The sequence below is a fragment of the Eretmochelys imbricata genome, chromosome 8, assembly GCF_965152235.1.
Source record: "Eretmochelys imbricata isolate rEreImb1 chromosome 8, rEreImb1.hap1, whole genome shotgun sequence".
Taxonomy (NCBI): domain Eukaryota; kingdom Metazoa; phylum Chordata; order Testudines; family Cheloniidae; genus Eretmochelys; species Eretmochelys imbricata.
Window position 1 is genome coordinate 50,700,915 of NC_135579.1, and position 20,313 is coordinate 50,721,227.

The 20,313-nt window shown below is 50.0% G+C and overlaps 1 protein-coding gene across 1 annotated transcript in view; it reads right to left on the reverse strand.

Moving 5' to 3' along the window:
• ASTN1 (astrotactin 1) overlaps positions 1 to 20,313 on the reverse strand; it is a 177,039-nt gene that overhangs the window by 21,819 nt on the left and 134,907 nt on the right. Inside the window, exons 12-16 of the mRNA XM_077824003.1 lie at positions 15,389 to 15,555; positions 14,286 to 14,480; positions 13,237 to 13,364; positions 7,891 to 7,995; positions 7,448 to 7,636 (exon numbers count right to left, since the gene is read on the reverse strand). Coding sequence (XP_077680129.1) covers positions 7,448 to 7,636; positions 7,891 to 7,995; positions 13,237 to 13,364; positions 14,286 to 14,480; positions 15,389 to 15,555 — 784 coding nt within the window. The remainder of the gene's footprint in view (positions 1 to 7,447; positions 7,637 to 7,890; positions 7,996 to 13,236; positions 13,365 to 14,285; positions 14,481 to 15,388; positions 15,556 to 20,313) is intronic.

Genomic DNA, 20,313 nt, shown 5'->3' on the forward strand with positions numbered 1-20,313 from the left:
TTTGCAAAAGCCTCAGAGCTCTCATATACTTTGCAATGAACTTTCTGGGCAAAATAAAAAGGGACACGAGAGCATCCAAGGCAGGGTCAGGTAAGTCTGCAGTAGTGTAAAAACTATCAGCCAGGTTGTGCCTCTCTCTGCGGGAAAAGTGTGAGGACTCCTACTCCACCTACCATCACCCTGCATTGGCAAGAAGTGCAATCTGGGTCCTTGCGTGCCTGGCCCAAAAGAACCAGGGACTCTAGTGTAATTACTCAAACATTTGCACGTGCAGCGTGCAGGTTCTGCAGTAGGAGAGTGTGGGTCTTTGTCCCCCACTAGCGCTTGGTCCACATAAGAGGTTAATGGATCAGATATAACTTCTAGCTAGAAGACATAAGCCAAGCTCCTCAAAAGTATCTAGGTGCCTCATTCCCATTGATTTAAATGAGAGCTGAGAAACAGCTGAGACATGTTATCTTGGAATGCAAACCACCAATGCAAAGTTCTAACTGCTGCAGGTTAACTGCATGTATTGCATTTCGCCACGAGTCCACGGGCTCCAGATGGAGAGAGAAACATTTCCCTGGCCCGTGTAACCCACTGGTGAGTGTCCCTGGTCCCCATCTATATTGATCCACAAAGGACACAAGTTGGTTACAGGCCCCACTAGGTAGACTTGGTTCTGTAGCTCAACCTATAGCAGCTCACGTATTTTGCTCTGAAAGTCCCTGGTGTGCTGACCAAGACAGTGGCTGTCACACCAGCATGGCCAGGAGTGGCTATGCAGCCACGTGTTCAGGATTTAGTAAAGCTGGTCATATTCAAATCCCCAGGCACCTCTCCTGACCATTTGGTTTCCCAGAGCCGGATGGACTGACATGGCAGTGGCTTTCTCTGTGAAACTGCAGGGCACGCAGCAGGAGAAGGGGAATAGGTGGGTAGTCCTTGAGTTTCCAGGACTTCTCCTGGCATCTATTGAGGTGTCCCCTTTTTTCTCCCACATGGACAGAATGGATTTTCCCTGCTTTACTATAGCCTGGATTATTCTTTCATGTAACTGGCAGAGGGCGTGGGAGGTGCTTCCGATGAAAGAGGGACCCATTAAAAACCACCTGGCTGGCATGAGAAAGGGAACTTTGGTCTGCCAGCCTGTCTCATTGTCGTTTGCTTTGAACAGAGAGGCTGACAGATCCTTCCCACTTCAAAGGAAAATGCATTGATGGCTCTTAGGTGGAGCTACTGGAATGCCCACTCTGCAGGAAGCACTCGGCAAGGGAGAGTCATTTTCTCGGACATGAAGAGGTAGGATTGACGTGTCACTTCTCTGCCCCCCAGGTGGCAACCACCCAACACTGGAAAACAACGCTGTGGCCAAACTGTGCGCTGGGCCACACCAGCACCAAGCCTGAGTAAGGCCCTTGAAGACAACAGAGAGCAGAACGTGGCCCTACGAGACATAAGGATTAAACCAATCCCCCCCATCTTGAATTGGAGGAGATGCTCCTGCATCCTTCGGCTTCAGCCGGTGACGTTGTCATGGCAAGAGATGTTGCAGTGCTATGGCACTGAGCTGCCAGGGGTTGATATTACATGGTAGCGTCCCAGGGGCCTGGAGGCTGAGGTCAGCAGGAGGTCAGATCCTCTGCTGGTGTAAATCAGCACAGCTCCACTAATGTCAGTGGGGTCATGCCCATTTACACTAGCCCATGGGGTTTAGCATGGAATCATGCATCATCGACAACTCAGGATACAGGAGTTCCTATAGGACAACCACTTAAGGTGGTAGGGGGATCTTTAGATCACCAATAGCAGTTAGGCGAAGGATGTTCATTGTTCAGGGCTTTGTTTTTGCTGTAGCTGGAGATCATATGAAAGCAGTTCTAGTTACAGTAGAACCCCTATTTTACAAACTAACCTGGGATTGAGGAGTTCGTAAAACTGAAAAGATCGTAACAATAAGCATCTCAAAAGGACGGTAGATCCAGTGCCTAAGTTGCAGGATGGTGCACAGTATCACTATCTTCATGTCCTTCACACCACAGCAAAGTGATTTCCAATGCACTGAAGGCACTGGAATCTGGAGAGAGGGAGACTTGTTCTTCATCTCGTGTGATTTGTTTTTCCCCGGCCAAGAAAAAATGGTTTGTGTAACTGGTCGTTTGTAAGATTGGTGCTCGTGAAATCGAGGTTCTACTGTGTTGATACTATTACTTATCCCTAGGGATTATGTACTTAATTTCTCTCTCACACCTCTACAGTACCCCTGATCTGGGCAGGAAGCAGCATCAGAGAAGGAAGAGGAAGTAGGAAGAGTTACTCAGGACTGAGTTGTTCAAAGTCAGCGTTTGCTCAAGGCACAGAGCCAAGGGCTCAGTCTGATGAGGAACCTTTGGACTCCATCAGCACAGACTGCACATTCACCCCAGAGGCCACTTCCCTGGAACTTCACCCCCTGTGTGATGCATGCAATTGACAATCATTACAAGGGGGGGGGGTCAGAAAAGAACCAGCACCTCAGTTAATAAGTCAGTTTGACTCCATCTTCTACGCTTGAGAGAACTTACTGTTTAAACACTTTGCCGAGAAATAGGACAGTGCTAACCTCACTCACAAACCCCTGCAAAGAAAACAAGCCTGTTAAACCAAAAAGGAGACAGGCCACTTCTTAGCTTCCCCATTGTCCTGGAAAGGGACCGCTTCGGGACAGCTTTGCAGGCACGGGAAGAAAGCAGCAGCCACAGAGAATGGTTTGTCTCTTGCATTTTTTCAATCAATATCAGCTCTGGACATTCACCAACTAAAAGCTAAGAGGAGAAAGTGGCAGGTGTTGGAGCAGGAGGGAAGCTGAAAGGAGATACTGCAGGGGAAGAAAGGAAAAGACTTCCTTTCTGCCGGTCTCAGAGACCACTGTGAAACGGCCCAGACCGGAGGTGGGGGGGAAAGGAAATAGAGAAAAGAAAAGTTGCTGTGCTCGGAGAGATCCTGCCGCTGAACTACAGTGGATTTAATACTAAAGAGGGTGGCTTTGGGCAAACCCTTACTTCAATAGCTGTATGAATCCAAGTGATCCATCCAGAGTCAGAGAAAGGTGAATTTCCCAAATCAGACCCATGCACAGAAGCAGAGTTACCATCATGCCACGACGGAGCAAGTCCCATTATTTATTTTAGTGCCAGGAATTTGAATCTCCAAACTTAGAGATGAAATCAATCTATTAGATTGTCTAGTTTACTTCTTGCAAGTGCATTGTTGTTCCTTACAGTACAGGTCAAGGCAGATTCCCGCTGGCTGTAAATGGCACTCCCATAACCTGTAACATTCACCTGAATGGGACATAAGAATGGCCATACTGGGTCGGACCATTGGTCCATCAACTCCAGTATCCTGTCTTCCATCAGTGGCCAATGCCAGGTGCTTCAGAGGGAATGAACAGAACAGGCAATCATCAAGTGATCAATCCCATGTTGTGCACTCCCAGCTTCTGGCAAACAGAAGGTAGGGACGCCATCGCTGCCCATCCTGGCTAATAGCCATTGATGGACCTATCCTCCATGAACTTATCTCATTCCTTTTTGAATCCTGTTATAGCTTTGGCATTCAAAACATCCCCTGACAAAGAGTTCCAAGGATTGACTGTGCATTGTGTGAAGAAATACTTCCTTTTGTTTGCTTTAAACCTGCTGCCTATTAATTTCATTGGGTGACTCCTAGTTCTTGTTTTAGGTGGAGGAGTAAATAACATTCCTATTCACCTTCTCCACACCAGTCAACATTTCATAGACTTCTATCATATTCCCCCCTTAGTCATCTCTTTTCCAAGCTGAAAAGTCCAGTCTTTTTAATCTCTACTTATATGGAAGCTATGCCCTTCTCTGTACCTTTTCCAGTTCCAATATATATCTTTTTTGAGATGGGGCATCCAGATCTGCACACAGTATTCAAGATGTGGGCATACCAGAGATTTATATAGATAAGGCAATATGATATTTTCTGTCTTGTTATTTATTCCTTTCCTAATGGTTCCTAACATTCTGTTCACTTTTTTGACTGCTGCTGCACATTGAGCAGATGTTTTCAGAGAACTATCCACAGTGACCCCAAGATCTGTTTTTTGGGTGGTAACAGCTAATTTAGACGCCATCATTTTGTACGTGTAGTTGGAATTATGTTTTCCAATGTGCATTACTTTGTGTTTATCAACACTGAATTTCATCTGCCATTTTGTAGCCTAGTCACCCAACTTCGAGAGATCCCTTTGTAGCTCTTCGCAGTCTTTGGACTTAACTATCTGAGTAGTTTTGTATCATCTGCAAATTTTGCCACCTCACTGTTTACCCCTTTTTCAAGATCATTTATGAAGATATTGAACAGCACTGGTCCCAGTACAGACCCCTGGGGGACACTACTATGTACCTCTCTCCATTCTGAAAACTGACCATATATTCCTACCCTTTGTTTCCTGGCTTTTCGTTAGTTAATGATCCATGAGGGACCTTCCCTCTTATCCCATGTCTGCTTACTTTGCTTAAGAGCCTTTGGTGAGGGAACTTATCAAAGGCTTTCTGAAAGTCTAAATACACTATATCCACTGGATCACCCTTGTCCATGTGTTTGTTGACCCCCTCCAAGAATTCTAACAGATTGGTGAGGCATGACTTCCCTTTACAAAAACCAAATTGACTCTTCCCCAACATATCGTGTTCATCTGTGTGTCTGATAATTCTGTTCTTTACTACAGTTTCAACCAATTTGCCCGGTACTGAAGTTAGGCTTACCGGCCTATAATCCCTGGGATCACCTCTGGAACCTTTTTTAAGAACTAGTGGTTTGAGCATTGGCCTGCTAAACCCAGGGTTGTGAGTTCAATCCTTGAGGGGGCCATTTAGGGATCGGGGCAAAAATTGGGGATTGGTCCTGCTTTGAGCAGGGAATTGGACTAGATGACCTCCTGAGGTCCCTTCCAACCCTGAGATTCTATGAATTGGGTATAGAAGTAAAAGAAAGCTAAGGTTCTGGGGGAAGAAAAACACTGGAGAGGAGAAAACTCCATACTCAAGGCCCAGGTGGAAGAGTGCCGATGTGGAAGAGAAAAAAAGACTAAAGACATAAAAAAAGACTAAAAAAAAAAAGGGAAGAAGGAGGATCCTGGGAACTACAGGCCAGTCAGCCTCACCTCAGTCCCTGGAAAAATCATGGAGCAGGTCCTTAAAGAATCAATCTTGAAGTACTTGCATGAGAGGAAAGTGATCAGGAACAGCCAGCATGGATTCACCAAGGGAAGGTCATGCCTGACTAATCTAATCGCCTTTTATCATGAGATTACTGGTTCTGTGGATGAAGGGAAAGCAGTGGATGTATTGTTTCTTGACTTTAGCAAAGCTTTTGACACGGTCTCCCACAGTATTCTTGTCAGCAAGTTAAGGAAGTATGGGCTGGATGAATGCACTATAGGGTGGGTAGAAAGCTGGCTAGATTGTCGGGCTCAACGGGTAGTGATCAATGGCTCCATGTCTAGTTGGCAGCCGGTGTCAAGTGGAGTGCCCCAGGGGTCAGTCCTGGGGCCGGTTTTGTTCAATATCTTCATAAATGATCTGGAGGATGGTGTGGATTGCACTCTCAGCAAATTTGCGGACAATACTAAACTGGGAGGAGTGGTAGATACGCTGGAGGGGAGGGATAGGATACAGAAGGACCTAGACAAATTGGAGGATTGGGCCAAAAGAAATCTGATGAGGTTCAATAAGGATAAGTGCAGGGTCCTGCACTTAGGACGGAAGAATCCAATGCACCGCTACAGACTAGGGACCGAATGGCTAGGCAGCAGTTCTGCGGAAAAGGACCTGGGGTGACAGTGGACGAGAAGCTGGATATGAGTCAGCAGTGTGCCCTTGTTGCCAAGAAGGCCAATGGCATTTTGGGATGTATAAGTAGGGGCATAGCGAGCAGATCGAGGGACGTGATCGTCCCCCTCTATTCGACATTGGTGAGGCCTCATCTGGAGTACTGTGTCCAGTTTTGGGCCCCACACTACAAGAAGGATGTGGATAAATTGGAGAGAGTCCAGCGAAGGGCAACAAAAATGATTAGGGGTCTAGAACACATGACTTATGAGGAGAGGCTGAGGGAGCTGGGATTGTTTAGCCTGCAGAAGAGAAGAATGAGGGGGGATTTGATAGCTGCTTTCAACTACCTGAAAGGGGGTTCCAAAGAGGATGGCTCTAGACTGTTCTCAATGGTAGCAGATGACAGAACGAGGAGTAATGGTCTCAAGTTGCAGTGGGGGAGGTTTAGATTGGATATTAGGAAAAACTTTTTCACTAAGAGGGTGGTGAAACACTGGAATGCGTTGCCTAGGGAGGTGGTGGAATCTCCTTCCTTGGAAGTTTTTAAGGTCAGGCTTGACAAAGCCCTGGCTGGGATGATTTAACTGGGAATTGGTCCTGCTTCGAGCAGGGGGTTGGACTAGATGACCTTCAGGGGTCCCTTCCAACCCTGATATTCTATGATTCTATGATTCTATGACATATAAGAGCTAAGAGTAGAATGAGGCAGGAAGGCTTGCATTAGCCTTTCATCTCTCTGGGTGCTTGGCTTTTTATTGTCCCTAATGACCTCATTCAGTCCCTACTGAAGCCAGCAGGAGTCTTTCCACTGACTTCAGTGGGTGCTGTATCAGGGCTAAACAAACAACAAAATGAGTTGGCACCTTAGCTTGAGCAGTTAGTTCATATCACAACACCAGCACATGACTGGCTGTAGGAGTCTACATTGGTGGTGGGGGGCGGGGGGGATGGGGGAGGCAAGATGGCCAACGTTAGTCTGGTGGGTCCTGCGCTTTTCTTGGCGGGGAGCTAAGATGCCACCCTTTGCCCCTGCTACTAGCCTGGGAAGGTGGTATAGGAGGGAAGTGGGGGAGGGGTCTGGGTTTGCTCCTTGCTTTGAGTCCCAGCCCCTCTCAACCCCTGTGGGTTTCTTACCCTCATCTCCGTTAGGTGGGGTTACCCTCGGTCCTTAGATGCTGCGGGGAAGGGAGTCTCCCTTACTTCAGTACTCAGGTCTTCCAAATCTCTCAACACACCTCCAAGCTCCAGTCCTCTCTCCTTCCTCCTCCCCCTCTGTCTGCCTGAAGCAGGGGGTTTAATTAGGTTCCTAACAGGGCCTTGACTTACTGCAGGTGCTCCAATTAACCTGCAGCCACCTTCCCTAGTCTACAGGGAACCACATCTGAATTAGCCTTGAGCTTATATATTCCCCCTCTAGCACTCTCCCACTGCTCCCTGGCCTCCTGTGTCACAGGGGGATAGAGAACAGCCAGTACAAAGGTGAGAACACACTCCTTTGATGCAGTCAGGCACACCTGGCCTGGAAAAGGGCTCCCTTACCTTGACTCCACACAGCTGGGATCTGCCGATATGCTCTCTGGAAGGATGCGTGTATGTTCTTGATCACTGGCTAGGCCTCCTACCTTTGCTTATGTCTTCGTACTCCAGCCAGAGCTGCCGTTGGACCTGCTTATCGGGATACCAGATGGAGCAGGATTCCTCAAAGCCATAGACTGCCTCCTGGATGTAGTGGTTGCCAAACTGGTCTAGCAGGGCCACGAAATCGCCTCGGGAGGTGGCTCCATCCAGAGAATGGAGGGCGTTGCTGAAAGCTGCAGAGGAATGGACACAGTAAGCAATGAGAAGTAGAAGGCACTAGTGAATATGAGAAGGAGTGGAGCCAGAGCTCCCAACAAACCCCACCCCAGCAGGGCCTTACTCCCTCTTACGGCCGTACATGGCCAAGCAATGGTTGTGACAATCCAGCCTTTGGTTTTCAAGGAGAATAGGCTCAAAACCTCACTCAACCCAAAGGCTATTCTACCACTAACCTCCCCATCCCAGTTTGCAGCCTAGCGCTACTTACACTCGGAGATGGCCAGCTGGTTGAGCCGGACGTGGTACATGACGGAACGCACCTTCCAGTGCTGCAGCAACGGGTATCCAGACACCTCGCTGAAATTCACCATCCCTGAGGGAGATGGGAGAGAGGCCCCCTCAGTGCTGGGGAGTGGTGAGCTACCCAACAGGCAGTCTTCCCCACACCGGGAGGGTGTGCGAGACCATCCACAGCGCACAGAGGGGAAATGGGGATGCTGTGTCTTAGGGAGGGAGGCTGAGATGTCCAGAAGAGTTCTGTGTGGGCCTAACTCTGCTTTCGCTGAAGTCAGCGGGGCTTAAATACTAATCTTCCTCATCCCTGGCTCTTAGCTCGTGCTTCAGCGACTGATCTCAAAGTGCTTTCCAAAGGCAGGCCAATCCATTATCCGCACTTTACAGGTGGCGAAGCTGAGCCACAGGGAAGGGACAGGACTTGCCTAAGGCCACCTACAAGGCAGTAGCAGAGGCAGGAATAGAACCCGAGTCCCAATCCAGTGCTCTATCCTCTAGGCCACACTGCTTCCCTTAGCACAAGCCAAGCAATACATTTCCCTTAGGAGCAGGTTACTTCAGATTTGTATCCTCTCAAGTTGATTGCACCTTCCTCTGAAGCTTCTGGTGCTAGCTGCTGGTGGAGGTGGGATACTGGGCTGAATGGATCACAGGTCTGATGTGGTGCAGCTGTTGCTATGATCTCTTGCATTTTAAAACGGAGTGGCTCACATCCCTGTATTCTGATCGGCACCTGCTCTTTGAAAGCTCAGAGATGTTGTGACAAGTACTGACAAATGAATGTGTGAAATGGTCTCAGCCTCCAGTGCGGACTGCTTAGCTGACTGCACCAAAGGGACAGGACAGATTTTCTTTTGAAGGCTTTGATACAAGCTAAAGTGTCCAGCTGCAAAGGAACTCTCATTTTTCTTGCACAACAGAACAAGCAAGGCAATGGCTGGGAGTTCAGATCCCAGGGTTTGGCCCAGAGTTTGGGAAGTGATTTGGAATCCTAGTAGGTCCTAGCATCCCCAACTGAGATCAGAGCCTCATTGACTTAAGTGCTCCGTAAATATATCGTAAGAGACATTGCCTGCCCTGAGGAGCTCACAAGGAAAGGACTATGTTCTCTATTCCAATCCTTGAGGGGGCCATTTAGGGATCTGAGGCAAAAATTGAGGATTGGTCCTGCTTTGAGCAGGGGGTTGGACTAGATGATCTCCTGAGATCCCTTCCAACCCTGATATTCTATTATTCTATTTTACAGATTTGGAGTGGAGGTAGGGGGAGACTGAATTAAGTGAAATGTATCACTCCCAAGCTCCCAAGTCCCCATTTTAACCATAAGACACCATTCCTATTTTCTGGTCACCTATAAGCTTTGTAACTGCAAGTCATTATCATTATCAGTGTTCCCTGTGAGGGGCTACTCACTTCCTGGGCTTTGCAAACCCGGCTCAAAACTAATGCCCTAGGTAGCGTCTGGCTTCCGCTGCCTGATCTGCTGTAAAGGGACAGTTCTGTCCAATTAAATCTTGCTTTGGGTGATAGAATGAGCTGGGACTGCACTGGAGGAAACAACTAAGTGGGGTAAGAGTCTAATTATGCTAAAAGATGATTTGAGGGTCAGCAATTAAAAATACAACTTTAAAGGAATGTGTTTGGGTTTGTTTCCTCGCTCCATCCCCAGCTCGGCTTCTGAAGATAAGGCCTTTTGTGGGTTTTTAATGGAAGTCCGGTCCCAAAGGCATGTCCCGGTATGTTCATTACTCCACTAATTAGACTTTTGTAATAATTAGACTTTTGCATCCTCCAAATGCAGCACACTGGGCATTGCCGTATGTGCTGCCTTTAATCCCCCTCGCGGGGTGATTGCCACCATGTTCCATGCCAGGAGGAATGGACACAGACAATAAGAAATCCAGTGAGACCCTGTAGGCTGCAAGTACCAGGTGTGGGGGGAAAAGAGGAGTGAGGCACTGGCTGCGGGGGCAGTGACCCCCTTCTCTCGACTTGTCAAAGTGCTGAACCCCAAAGGCTACTAGGAAATACAATGGCATTTGGGGGTACTCAGCACCTCTGAAAATCAAGCCTCACACCTCTGCTAGATTAATTTCTCCACGCAGAGGATAAGTATCACCTGGACATTACCCACCTGTCTCTCCTCTACATTAGCCCCTGATCCCTCCACATCCAAACAGGGCAGGGAAAGCTCACAACAACCCTTTTACATGAGGGGTAAGTTTATAAAACGTTCAGTTCCTATGTATTATTAATGGAAGTGGCTGCACTCCTCTATTGAGATGGCAAGCTGTAAAATACGGGAAAGGAAAACGGCCGGGCTTTTTAACTCCCGGCTCGGGTGGCAACAGCAAAACTCACTCGGCGTTTCCTGACTGTGTTTCGTAATGTCCAGTGCTAGGAACGGGGCAGCAGCGGTGGAATCAATTCAGCAGGAAGCACGGCCACGGGACAATCAGCACCCCAGCTAGAGACAGCAGGGAATAACAGGATCATGGGGGCTAAGGGAGAGGGTGCCACTTACGCCATAAAAATTATGATTTCTTGGGGGCAGCAGAGTCAACTAGCGTGGCTTACCTTAAAAAAAAAAAAAAAAAAAAAAAAGGAGCTGGGGAATGTTAGAACCAACAGTAACATCTGCAATTACGCATGTGCTCCAGTGAGGGTTGCTGACTCTAGCTGTCCAGGGTGAGCAGTTGTCTGAGTGGATCAAGAAGGAATTTTTTTTCTTCAAGAAGATCTCCAGCTTTCAGATGGTGCTGCCAAGCACAGCCCCTGCTGCTGAGATGCAGACTCTTTGGTACAGCCAAGAGACTCCATTTTTGAGCCGTAGGCTCAGGAACGCTCATCCGTCAGAGAAACAATTCCATTCCTGCTGCCTGTTCTATAGTCTCATTTAACAGGCACCAGTAAACAAATGTGGAAACATGAACAGAGCCTTCATATAAACTCCCGCCCATTTCAATCAAGTTAAAAGATGTTCTGCCTTCCAACTGGCTCTTTCCGATCTGCGTCTGGGCTGGGCTTCTCAAAGGAAACGCAGGCACAAACCTCATTCAAACGAGGCAGCTAACTTCCTTAGGTGCCCTGGAAAACTCCAGCCATAGCTCTTACCTCCCAGAGTTACAGTGAGATTCCTATCTCTGGATTTCAATCCACCAGCTCCTTCCAAATTCCTTGGAGTGCTCCTGGTGGGACTCATGCATGTTCCCTCAGAGCGTGGGCAGCATGTTCAGTGATGCCCCATCCAAAACTGGAGAAGAGCTAATTCCCAGGGTGACTGGTGACAGGGAACAAATGCACAATTACCTCTGGATTTGAGGTGCTGCTGCCAGGACATGTTTGGTGAGCCTCCAGCTAGCACCTAATGGACGTCTGCACCCACTCAAACATATTAAAACCATATGACCACGCGACATAACTAGCAGGTGACTCATTAGACAGCACCAACTGGGATAACATGGGGTATGGGAGGCAGCAGAGCTGTGGAGGGAGCCCAGAGCTGGAAAAACAAAAACGGTTCAAGTGACGTGGCAGGGCTGTGTATGCAGTTCAGGGCTGAAATAGCAGGTAGTGCTGTGGGTCAGGAGTGAGAAAGCGCTCATCAGCTGAGCACTGGCTATGGATTTCTTATAAATGACGTGCTTCCTGAACACCCTTTCTCGGCATGTTGCATTTTCTGGTAGTTTCGAAACAATGATAGTCCGCTTTAAATCTCCAGCAACGTATGGGTAACATGACAGTAGGCAGCACTTCATCTGACCATCAATTCTGGTGACTAACATCACAAAACCAGAGCTGCCAATTTTACACACAAGACTGGTCATTAGTTAAGCACCATGTGCCTGGGGCAAGACATTCTGCTCCGAAAAGACAGGCCTCCACCCTTCCAACTAAAGAAGAATTGCCCTTAGCTATCAGGGTTTATTCTTTATAGGCCGAGGCCAGTAGTGGAATATAGAGTAACTCTACATTCCATGGGTCCAACCAGCCTAGGGGACTGATGACAGATGGACCAGCCAATCCATTACACTACACAAAAAGGATACACTATGTCCTACCACCCACTTGGTTAGCAACCTTGCTCCATTTAGTGCTTATGCAATATGAGATAATAGCACCGAGAGGGTAGTGAACAGGCAAACCAAGGAACAAACTATCCCATGTCAAGGGTTCTTCAAAGGCTCTAAACAGCTGGATTGTGCAAGGAGAGTAAAGCCGCATTTTCCAAGTGCTAATAAATGGAGCTGGGGAAAAGGAGACATTCCTGGGCCTTGAAATTCCTCTTACTTCAACGCTCACTGTTACTGACGACTTGAACGTGTGGCTCTCCTCTTAAAAGTGGTTATGCAAAACTGGCCCCTTCTTACTCAGCACCTCTTTCCCCCCGTGTGTATTCAGAATGATGCCAGGATTTGCTGACTTCAGTGAAAAATACAAGGTTTTACTGCTTTTTACCTCTGTCAGCTGTGAAGAGCCAGCCCAGCTCTGGAGAACAAATTGGATTATTTTCCAGCTTGTGCCTCATCGACAGAATTGTTAACTAAGTTCCAATTACAAAATTGCTTGTTTAACAGCGTGGCCTTGGTTACACCTGTGTAACCACCTCAGAGCCAGCAGGGCTGAAAAGAGAAGTGCAGTCTGAGGTCAATAGCGTAAGTGAGGGCAGCGTTTGACCTGTGGGGTCTTTATTATTGTGTACACAGGTCAGACAGAACGAGGCCTGACTCAGTGTTGGAGATCTACGGGACTTACCTTGGGGAAGTGGACTGGAACTCAAAAGACCTGGATTCTAGTCCTGGTTCAGCCACTGAGCTCTTGGGCAGCCTGAGAGAAATCACTTTACCTCTTTGTGCTGTAGCTTTCCCAGTGTCTATTTGCACTGTAAGCTCTTTGGGGCAACGTGTCTGTTGAGGGCCCTGATCCTGACTGGGACAGTAGGTGACACTTCAATATGAACAATGGCTAACAATGAGTGCCTCCTAGCATTCAGCGAGCTATCCTGCCATGCTAGGCAGCTGGATGGGACCTTTGGCTAGTCAGCCACTGATCATGTGGTGATCCCCCAGAAGGTAGGGGAGGGAAAGGGTATGTGCCAAGGGCGCCCACAGGTGAGTAGGAGCAGCCACGGCATCTGAGGTCTCCCAGGCTTCGGCCTTGTCTGACTTTTTGACAGGCCAGGGAGGCCTTTCTTTGCTGAAGCCGGGCAGTGAAAGGTTCCCTCCCTCTGCCCCATTTTCCATGTGTTAAGAACTCTCTCCAGCCTTCCACAAATGGAGCCTGGGAGAAGAGGAGCCAGAGCGTGGCTGGAATCACTCACCAGTCAGAAAGCCTGGGTCAGGTGTGGGCTCAGAGATCTGCTCCTGGCACTGGTTCTCCAGCGGGACAGTGGCCACCACCAGGCCATCTGGAAGCTGCTGCTCCAAGCCCCGGGCAAAGTTGTTCTGCCTGCAAATTTGAGAGAGTTACACTTGTGTTTGTGTCTGTAATTAAAGTGACTGGATCAGCAGCCCTGGAGAACGAGGTCTAGCGATACAGACACAGGTTTTAAGGCCGGGGGGACATTTGTGCTCATCTAGCCTGCTGTCCCACACAGCACAGACCACAGCGTTTCAGTGATCCCCACATCAAACCCTGAACTTCTGGCACAGTTAGAGCTTCTCTTTTACCAAGACACACATCTTGATTAAAGACCTGAAGTGACAGAATCCACCACCTCCTGTAGTGAAAAAACCTGCACCTTATCCACCCTGAATTTGTCTAGCTTCAGGTTCCAGCCACTGGCTCGCATTATGCTTTTGTCTGCTGCATTAAAGGGCCGTCTGCTATCAGAAAGAGAACAAGCGTTCCATGATCAGTGGAAGCTCAACCTCCCCGCCACACACTGCACTGTCAATGCACCTGCGCTTAACGTACTGTTCAGTCTCCTGGGTCTATTTAAATCCTAGCTTCCTGCAAAACACTGGCTGGTGGGTTTGTGACCCTGGTCTCAAAGGTAGCAGCTATTAGGTGCCTAAAGACCTCCGAGGACCTGGGCCTTGGCCGCTAAGAACTAGATTGTGGCCAACAACTCACTACAACCCAGAAGAGCCATCAGATAGGATGGACTTTCAACTGCACCCAACCCAGGCTGCATTTAAAGCAACAACTGTAAACAGCAAAGATGAACAGCAAAGCAAACTCACCAGCCTACAGTTAGCTCCTTTTCCTGTATCCCCCATTTCCTTGGGAAAACCCTTTCCTGTACAGAAACAAGAGGCTATGGACCCGGGACCGTGTTACAGACCGTGACTTCCTAGGGGTGTGACAGGTTCCAGACGAGAACAGTGAGAGTGCCTGCTTCATGGAAGGAGAGGACATGGTATTCACCTGAAGGTCCCTTTCAGCACCTGTCCAGCTGCCACCTCCCTGGAGTGGTTGTTGTACCCGTAGAATATTTCCCCAAACAGAGTCTGATTCATGGGCAGCTCCCGGCTCTCCCCGCAGTCACCTCCCTTTGGACAGGACTCCGAGATCAGCTGGCACGACCGCCCATCCACTCCAAGTTTGTAATCCTCAATGCACCTGCCATGGGGGGAAACCCGGCACAAACCATTACACTAGGGGACTGAGCCAATACATCCAGTGGTGGAGGAGGGGAGGGACCTCAACGCAAGGAAAGAAGGCCCCTCTCTACGGCCAACTGGAACAACCCAAGTGAAGCATAGGAGCTACTGAGTTATAACCACTAGTGGCGGATGGCTCCCAAAACAGATATAGTCGCCTGATCATCTTCAAGACATGAATGGAAGACTGTTCACTCCAGTGCCTTGTTCGGTCCGGTTCTAAATGGCTCAGGTGATTGCACTTCCACTGTTCCCCTTGACAGACCAGTCCATGACCCGATAGCTCAGACTGTCAGGAAATTATTCCCAGTACCCAGCCTGCGCTCCATTTGCTCCCAAGCACTGGGCAGATCTGCCTCCCGAGCAAACACAGAGCCATTCCGTTCGCTTACGAAGAGGTTACAGTGCAGACAATCCCAAGGGGAAATACTGTTCTGATTTCATAGCTGATGGCGTACACTCAAACTCGCACCTGGCTGCCCTCCTGACAAAGGAATACACAGTGCCCTGAGGAAGGCGGGGGCGGTTTCTCTCACTAACATACCTGCCCGTCTGGGAAGGAGGAGGCAGGGAGCTCTGGTGCATCTCCACAATGCGGGATCTCTTCCTCGTGTTGTGCAGCTGTCTGTGTAAGAGGTAAGACCTGCCCCACCTGCATGTGCATGGACACACATACACATGTGCAGGGCAACACTAGAAATGCTGGGTGCCCAAGGGGCTGCATTGCATGGCTATCCCTGACCCAGCTCAAGACACCATGCAGTATGTTCCTTTCCTGCCCTGGGTGCTAATATGGACATGTAAGGTTCCCCCATATTGCTGCCCACCTGTCTCCTAGATAAGGATGGAATGGGCCGGGTCACTCACCCGCAGAACATGAGGATATTGTACAGAACGGGATCTTCCAGCAGAGGCACCATCTGCTGGAGACACAGCTGCTCGCAGCCACCATTGAACCCATCCGAACAGTCCACACCAACGTGGCGGTCATAGCAGCCAGTGCCATCCTTCATAGGGCTGAGACCTGCTGGGCACTGGCATGACAGAATGACAGAGATTAACCATGTTCTGGATACTGGGACTAAAACAAGCTTTTGCTCAGTTGTTAGCATATAGTCAGGAAACAGCATCTGAAATCCACGCCTGATGTTCTCACCTCCACTGGCTGTATTGCAAGAAGGCAGCATTAAGCTTACAATAACAAACCTGTTTGCAGCTCCCATCTGTGCATCACTTGCTGCCAATTTTCAACAAAAGACTCAGTTGGATGCCACCCATTTGGACTGGAACAGTGGGGAGGGGGTGCAGGCCAGGACTGAGCTGCATTGGCAGAGCTGGGCAGAGGTAGGTCCAGGATTGGAAGAGAAGGAGGGGCCACGGGTCAAGGCTGAGGTGCATTGACAGAGCCACGTAGGGGCCCAGAACCGGAATAGTGGGGGTGGGGGGTTGCAGGCTGGGACGGAGCAGCCTTGACAGAGCTGTGTAAAGCACTGGGATTAGAATAGCGGGGAAGCTGCAGGGTAGGACTGAGGTGCATTGGCCAAGCTCTGTAGCAGCCCAGCACCAGGGATGCTGCAGGACAGGACTCGGGGGAAGAATGACGTGGGGCTCAGCTAGAATTGTCATCCCACGAGTTTGCAGTCTGTGCACTGCAGCGCTTGGGCTAATGTAACTTTGAGAAGGAGAAAGGGCTTCATCGCAACGGAGAGCACACTTCAAAAGTTCTCCCCGAGCACGGAAGCCCCTTAAAGACTCCTTGAAGCAAAGAATGAAGTGCTAGAGGCCTCCCCACCAGCACCCCCCCACACACACACTTTTCTCATCACCTCCCCATCACCGGGATTCTGCCAGCGCAGCATAGCAGCCGCAGGGTGAGGAGCTCACAGCAGGCTACCACTTCTACATGTTTTTCCCTTCCTCTGACCCTGACTGAAGATCACACAACAGGATGCATATTGTTCGCTGACATTCATTCTGCAATTTCCAAAACAAACGGCACCCTGCAGGCTTGCTGACTTCCCTCCTGGCCCAATCCCTCTACCCCACGCCTGCCTCCCCTCCACACCGGCTGGAGCGCTGGGACTTGACGGCACTTCAGGCGGTTTTATGAAGCCACAGCTCACTGTGCAAACACAGCTGTTCAGGATGACAGCAGACAGGTAAATGGCACAACCGGGGATCCAGCCCAGCACCCATCCCCCCTGCTCTCTGGCTCTTCAGCTGTTCAGCCAGATGTGCTCTCAAGTGGTGTGGGGAACTGGATGCTCCTGATTGATTTGACTCCTTGGTGATCAGCAAGGCCTGACAGGAGCGGGTTAGAGAGGGAAGAGTTTTTACTGGTTTTAATTCACTATGGTCAGGCTCTGAACCAACTTGTTCTGAAGCTGGTCCAATACAATCAAGACGCCTGTTCCTATTTCACACAGCACAACATTCTGAAAGCCCACTTGGTTACAAGCGCCTCTTGCCCCATCGAAACTATTTCCTCTCACCAGACATTCAGCATCACGAGGCTCTCTACAGCTCCCTGAGTGGATCACCAGAAGGTGGGGCAGAGGGGAACAGTCACCTGGGTGGCCACTAGGTGACCTCACCAGATCTCTTCAAAGAGCAAAGTGCACTTGTCTTCTGCGCAGTCTCTATCCTGGTCACTAGCATGTGTCCTGCCTCTTCAGGGTGAAGAATTAAGGCTGAAAATCAGGAGACTCCTTCACCCAAGGAATGAGGCAAAAGAAAATGTCTCGCGGTGTCTCCTGCTTCTCCCTCACACCGAGAAAGTCACCGCAAATTCAGACCCTGGTTATCCTGGAAGTTGCATCCCCACATCTCCCAGGATGAGCAGCCACCAGAGGTTGCTACCTGACCTGGTTTCTGTGGACAGGATGGGGTCTGCAATTGTAGGACATTAACATCCTGGCTTGTAGGAGAGTCTATTGAAATGCATCGTTCCTCTGAAGCAGCTGACACTGGCCACTCTCAGAGACACGGCACTGGGCTAGATGGGTCCTGGCCCGATCTAGCATGGCAATACGCTGCAGCATAACGTGTGGCACTTGTGCAGCCACATCACGATGCAGAAATCACAGGGTTATGATGTTACAATGAGAGGACAAGGGCTGGTGGATGGCAACCATGCCGTGCAGCCGGACTTTAAAAAGCTAGATATGTCCAGCTTGGCTTCACAATGACTGAGGCGTGGGAGGTCTGGTCCTTGCAAGGTGTAAAGGCAAAGGGTCTGATTCTGCCCCTCTCACTTAGATGGAGTTGCAATTTATGCCACAATTGGTCCCACTGATTTCATTGGGTCTGTTTGCAGAGTACAGTGTTCCTCACTGGATGCGTGGTAGAAACAAACCCCAAGGAGAGGGAATGCTGTAGAGTGCGGGAAGCCACTTTGTACAGGTAGCCCTGCCTTTGCACCCCCACCTCTAGTCACATACTGTATGATCTCGACCCGCTACGGCCCCAAAGTTCCCCTTTGTGTGTCAGTCCTGCCTGGTTCCTTTCAGCCATCTCCAGCCTGTGCTGCTGTCCAGGGTGGTTCAAGGGGCTGTAACTCTAAGCAGTGAGCAAAGGGGTATGTCAGTAGGACAGCAATGAAGATGGAGCAGGCTGGGGAAGAGGTTCCCAAGGGAAGCGGTGGAAGCACCCACTGCTTGAGTTGTTTAGCAAGTGGCCGGCGAGCCACAGGCAATGTGCTCCCTGTGAGGTCAATGGGAGCTGTAGGGGCTCAGCATCTCTGAGAATTAAGCCCCAGGGGACCTCCCATCTCTGGGTTGTTCCCATGCCTCTGTTTGCTGTTTTCTTTGTCTCTTGCTCTTTGCTTTGCTAGCTCTGGCAGCCTCTCGCTCACTCTCTGCCCTACAGGGGTTATGCTGCTGCTGTCAGAAGTTTACACCGTCTTGGGGTAAGGAGCGTTCTACATCCAAAGCCCATTAGCACACCCATCTCCAGCAGAGAGGGACTCCCAGAGCACTGCAGATGCGGCGCGACTGGGGAAGAGCGTGAATGATGAGACATGCTCAGCAGCTTCACAGCTGGCCTCCGAAGCGGACAGACGGCTCGTCGGGAGCACACGTACAGAGGGGTGAGGGAACGGGGGAAATGGGACGTTGCTGCTGCAACTCAGACAGAAAAATATTCCCCCGAGGTATGAAAGCACCATATCCAGGCAGTGGGACTCGTGTAAACACAGGGACAATAAGAACACTGGTGTGCCATGGAGAAAGGGAGGAGATGTGCAGGGCACTTGGTAGGAACCCCTAGCCACTTACCCACCCCACTCCCGTCTAGAATTGGCAGCTGGCTACGCACCAAGGGTTACACGGTGAAAACACAGAGCTCCTGAAAGCACCAACCTTGAGCTCCATGTACCACCGGCAGATGGAGCAGTTGGTTTCCAACCACGCATACTGAAGGAAGATCTCATGAAAGCCACCCACTCAACATGGACCTTTTCCTTGTGCTATGGCCATAGGTGTCCCATGCCTGCTGACAGTGGGGGGGAGGGGCAGAGTGAGGGCAGCTGGCTTCAGCAGTGTTACTGAGCATGCTCACGTTAAGTGAGCATGCTCAGTACAAGCCAAGTGGCAAATGATGCGGGGGGGGGGGGGGAGGTGGGCAGTGTCAGGCTACGGCAGACACTGCAAGGTTTCTCTGCACACTGCCACTCATTGCTCCCATAGGCCCTCATGTGGGGAGAGATTTAAAATGTCTCCATATCCAGTATAGCCCATCTCCTTCCTTGTGGGAGTCAAGGGATGCAGTGCTTGACCTGCAGGCTCCCATGAACACTAGGATGCCTAGCTCCACTGGGGATGGCCACCCACCAATCTCAGTCACAATCTCAGTCACACCCCAGGGCTGTGTCCTTCTGCTCCCATGGGAAACACTCTCACCTCAAGCAGTGGCTCCCCCAACACTTCCTCTGCTGGAGCTACACAGTGGGAAGGGGACAGATCGGTGGCACAGCTCCCCCAGCTCACATCACAGAGAGTGTCTCTCTGTCCCATGCCTGGCACAGCACCCACTGTCTCTTCCTCCTCCCTGCCCATCTTCTTTCTTTGTTGTCTATTTTTTCTCCTATTTTCCCCTTGTCATTTGTCTCCTTGCTCCTTCCCCACACCCGAGTGTGACAGCTCCTCCCCCAGTTCCCCCACTTGCCCGAAAGCCACACGCCATGTCTAATGGGGGCTGTCTGTCGCATGACGCATGGAGGAGTGCCACGAGAGCAGAAATCAGACTGGCTTGGCAGGCTGCTGCCCCAGCCTGCTGTCAGAGACGTGAGCTGCCCCTGCAGCAGAGACCACCAAGGAACAGGGAAGGAAGATGGGAAGCTCTCAAAGGGTCATCCCGATTCACCTGCAACACCAGAAGCCTCCATGCAATGGTAGCAAGGTGCATCTGGGGGTCATGCAATTATCCCTGCATCCCTCTGGTCTTGTGCCCCCTCCCTGAACTAATCTCCCCCCACCCCGGCAATGGGGCCTGCTCACTTGGTTGGGAAACACCGACCTAAATGGTCTGAATCATTGCAACACGTGCAGCAATTGGGACCAGCCACTTTTCGCTACGCCAGGCCTGCAGGTGACATCTCCTGACAGCCATACCCCAAGAACACCAGAACGGGAATATGTGGCAAGGGACAATCTGCAGCAGCCGTTACAATGGTGCCAACCAGCAGCTCCTCTTAGCTGAGACCCGGGTTAAGGAAGAGAATGACCAAGTTCCAGGACTCAGAAACAAGCCAATACACCTGAGTCTATGGGACTCTGAGGCTTCTACAGGGGAAT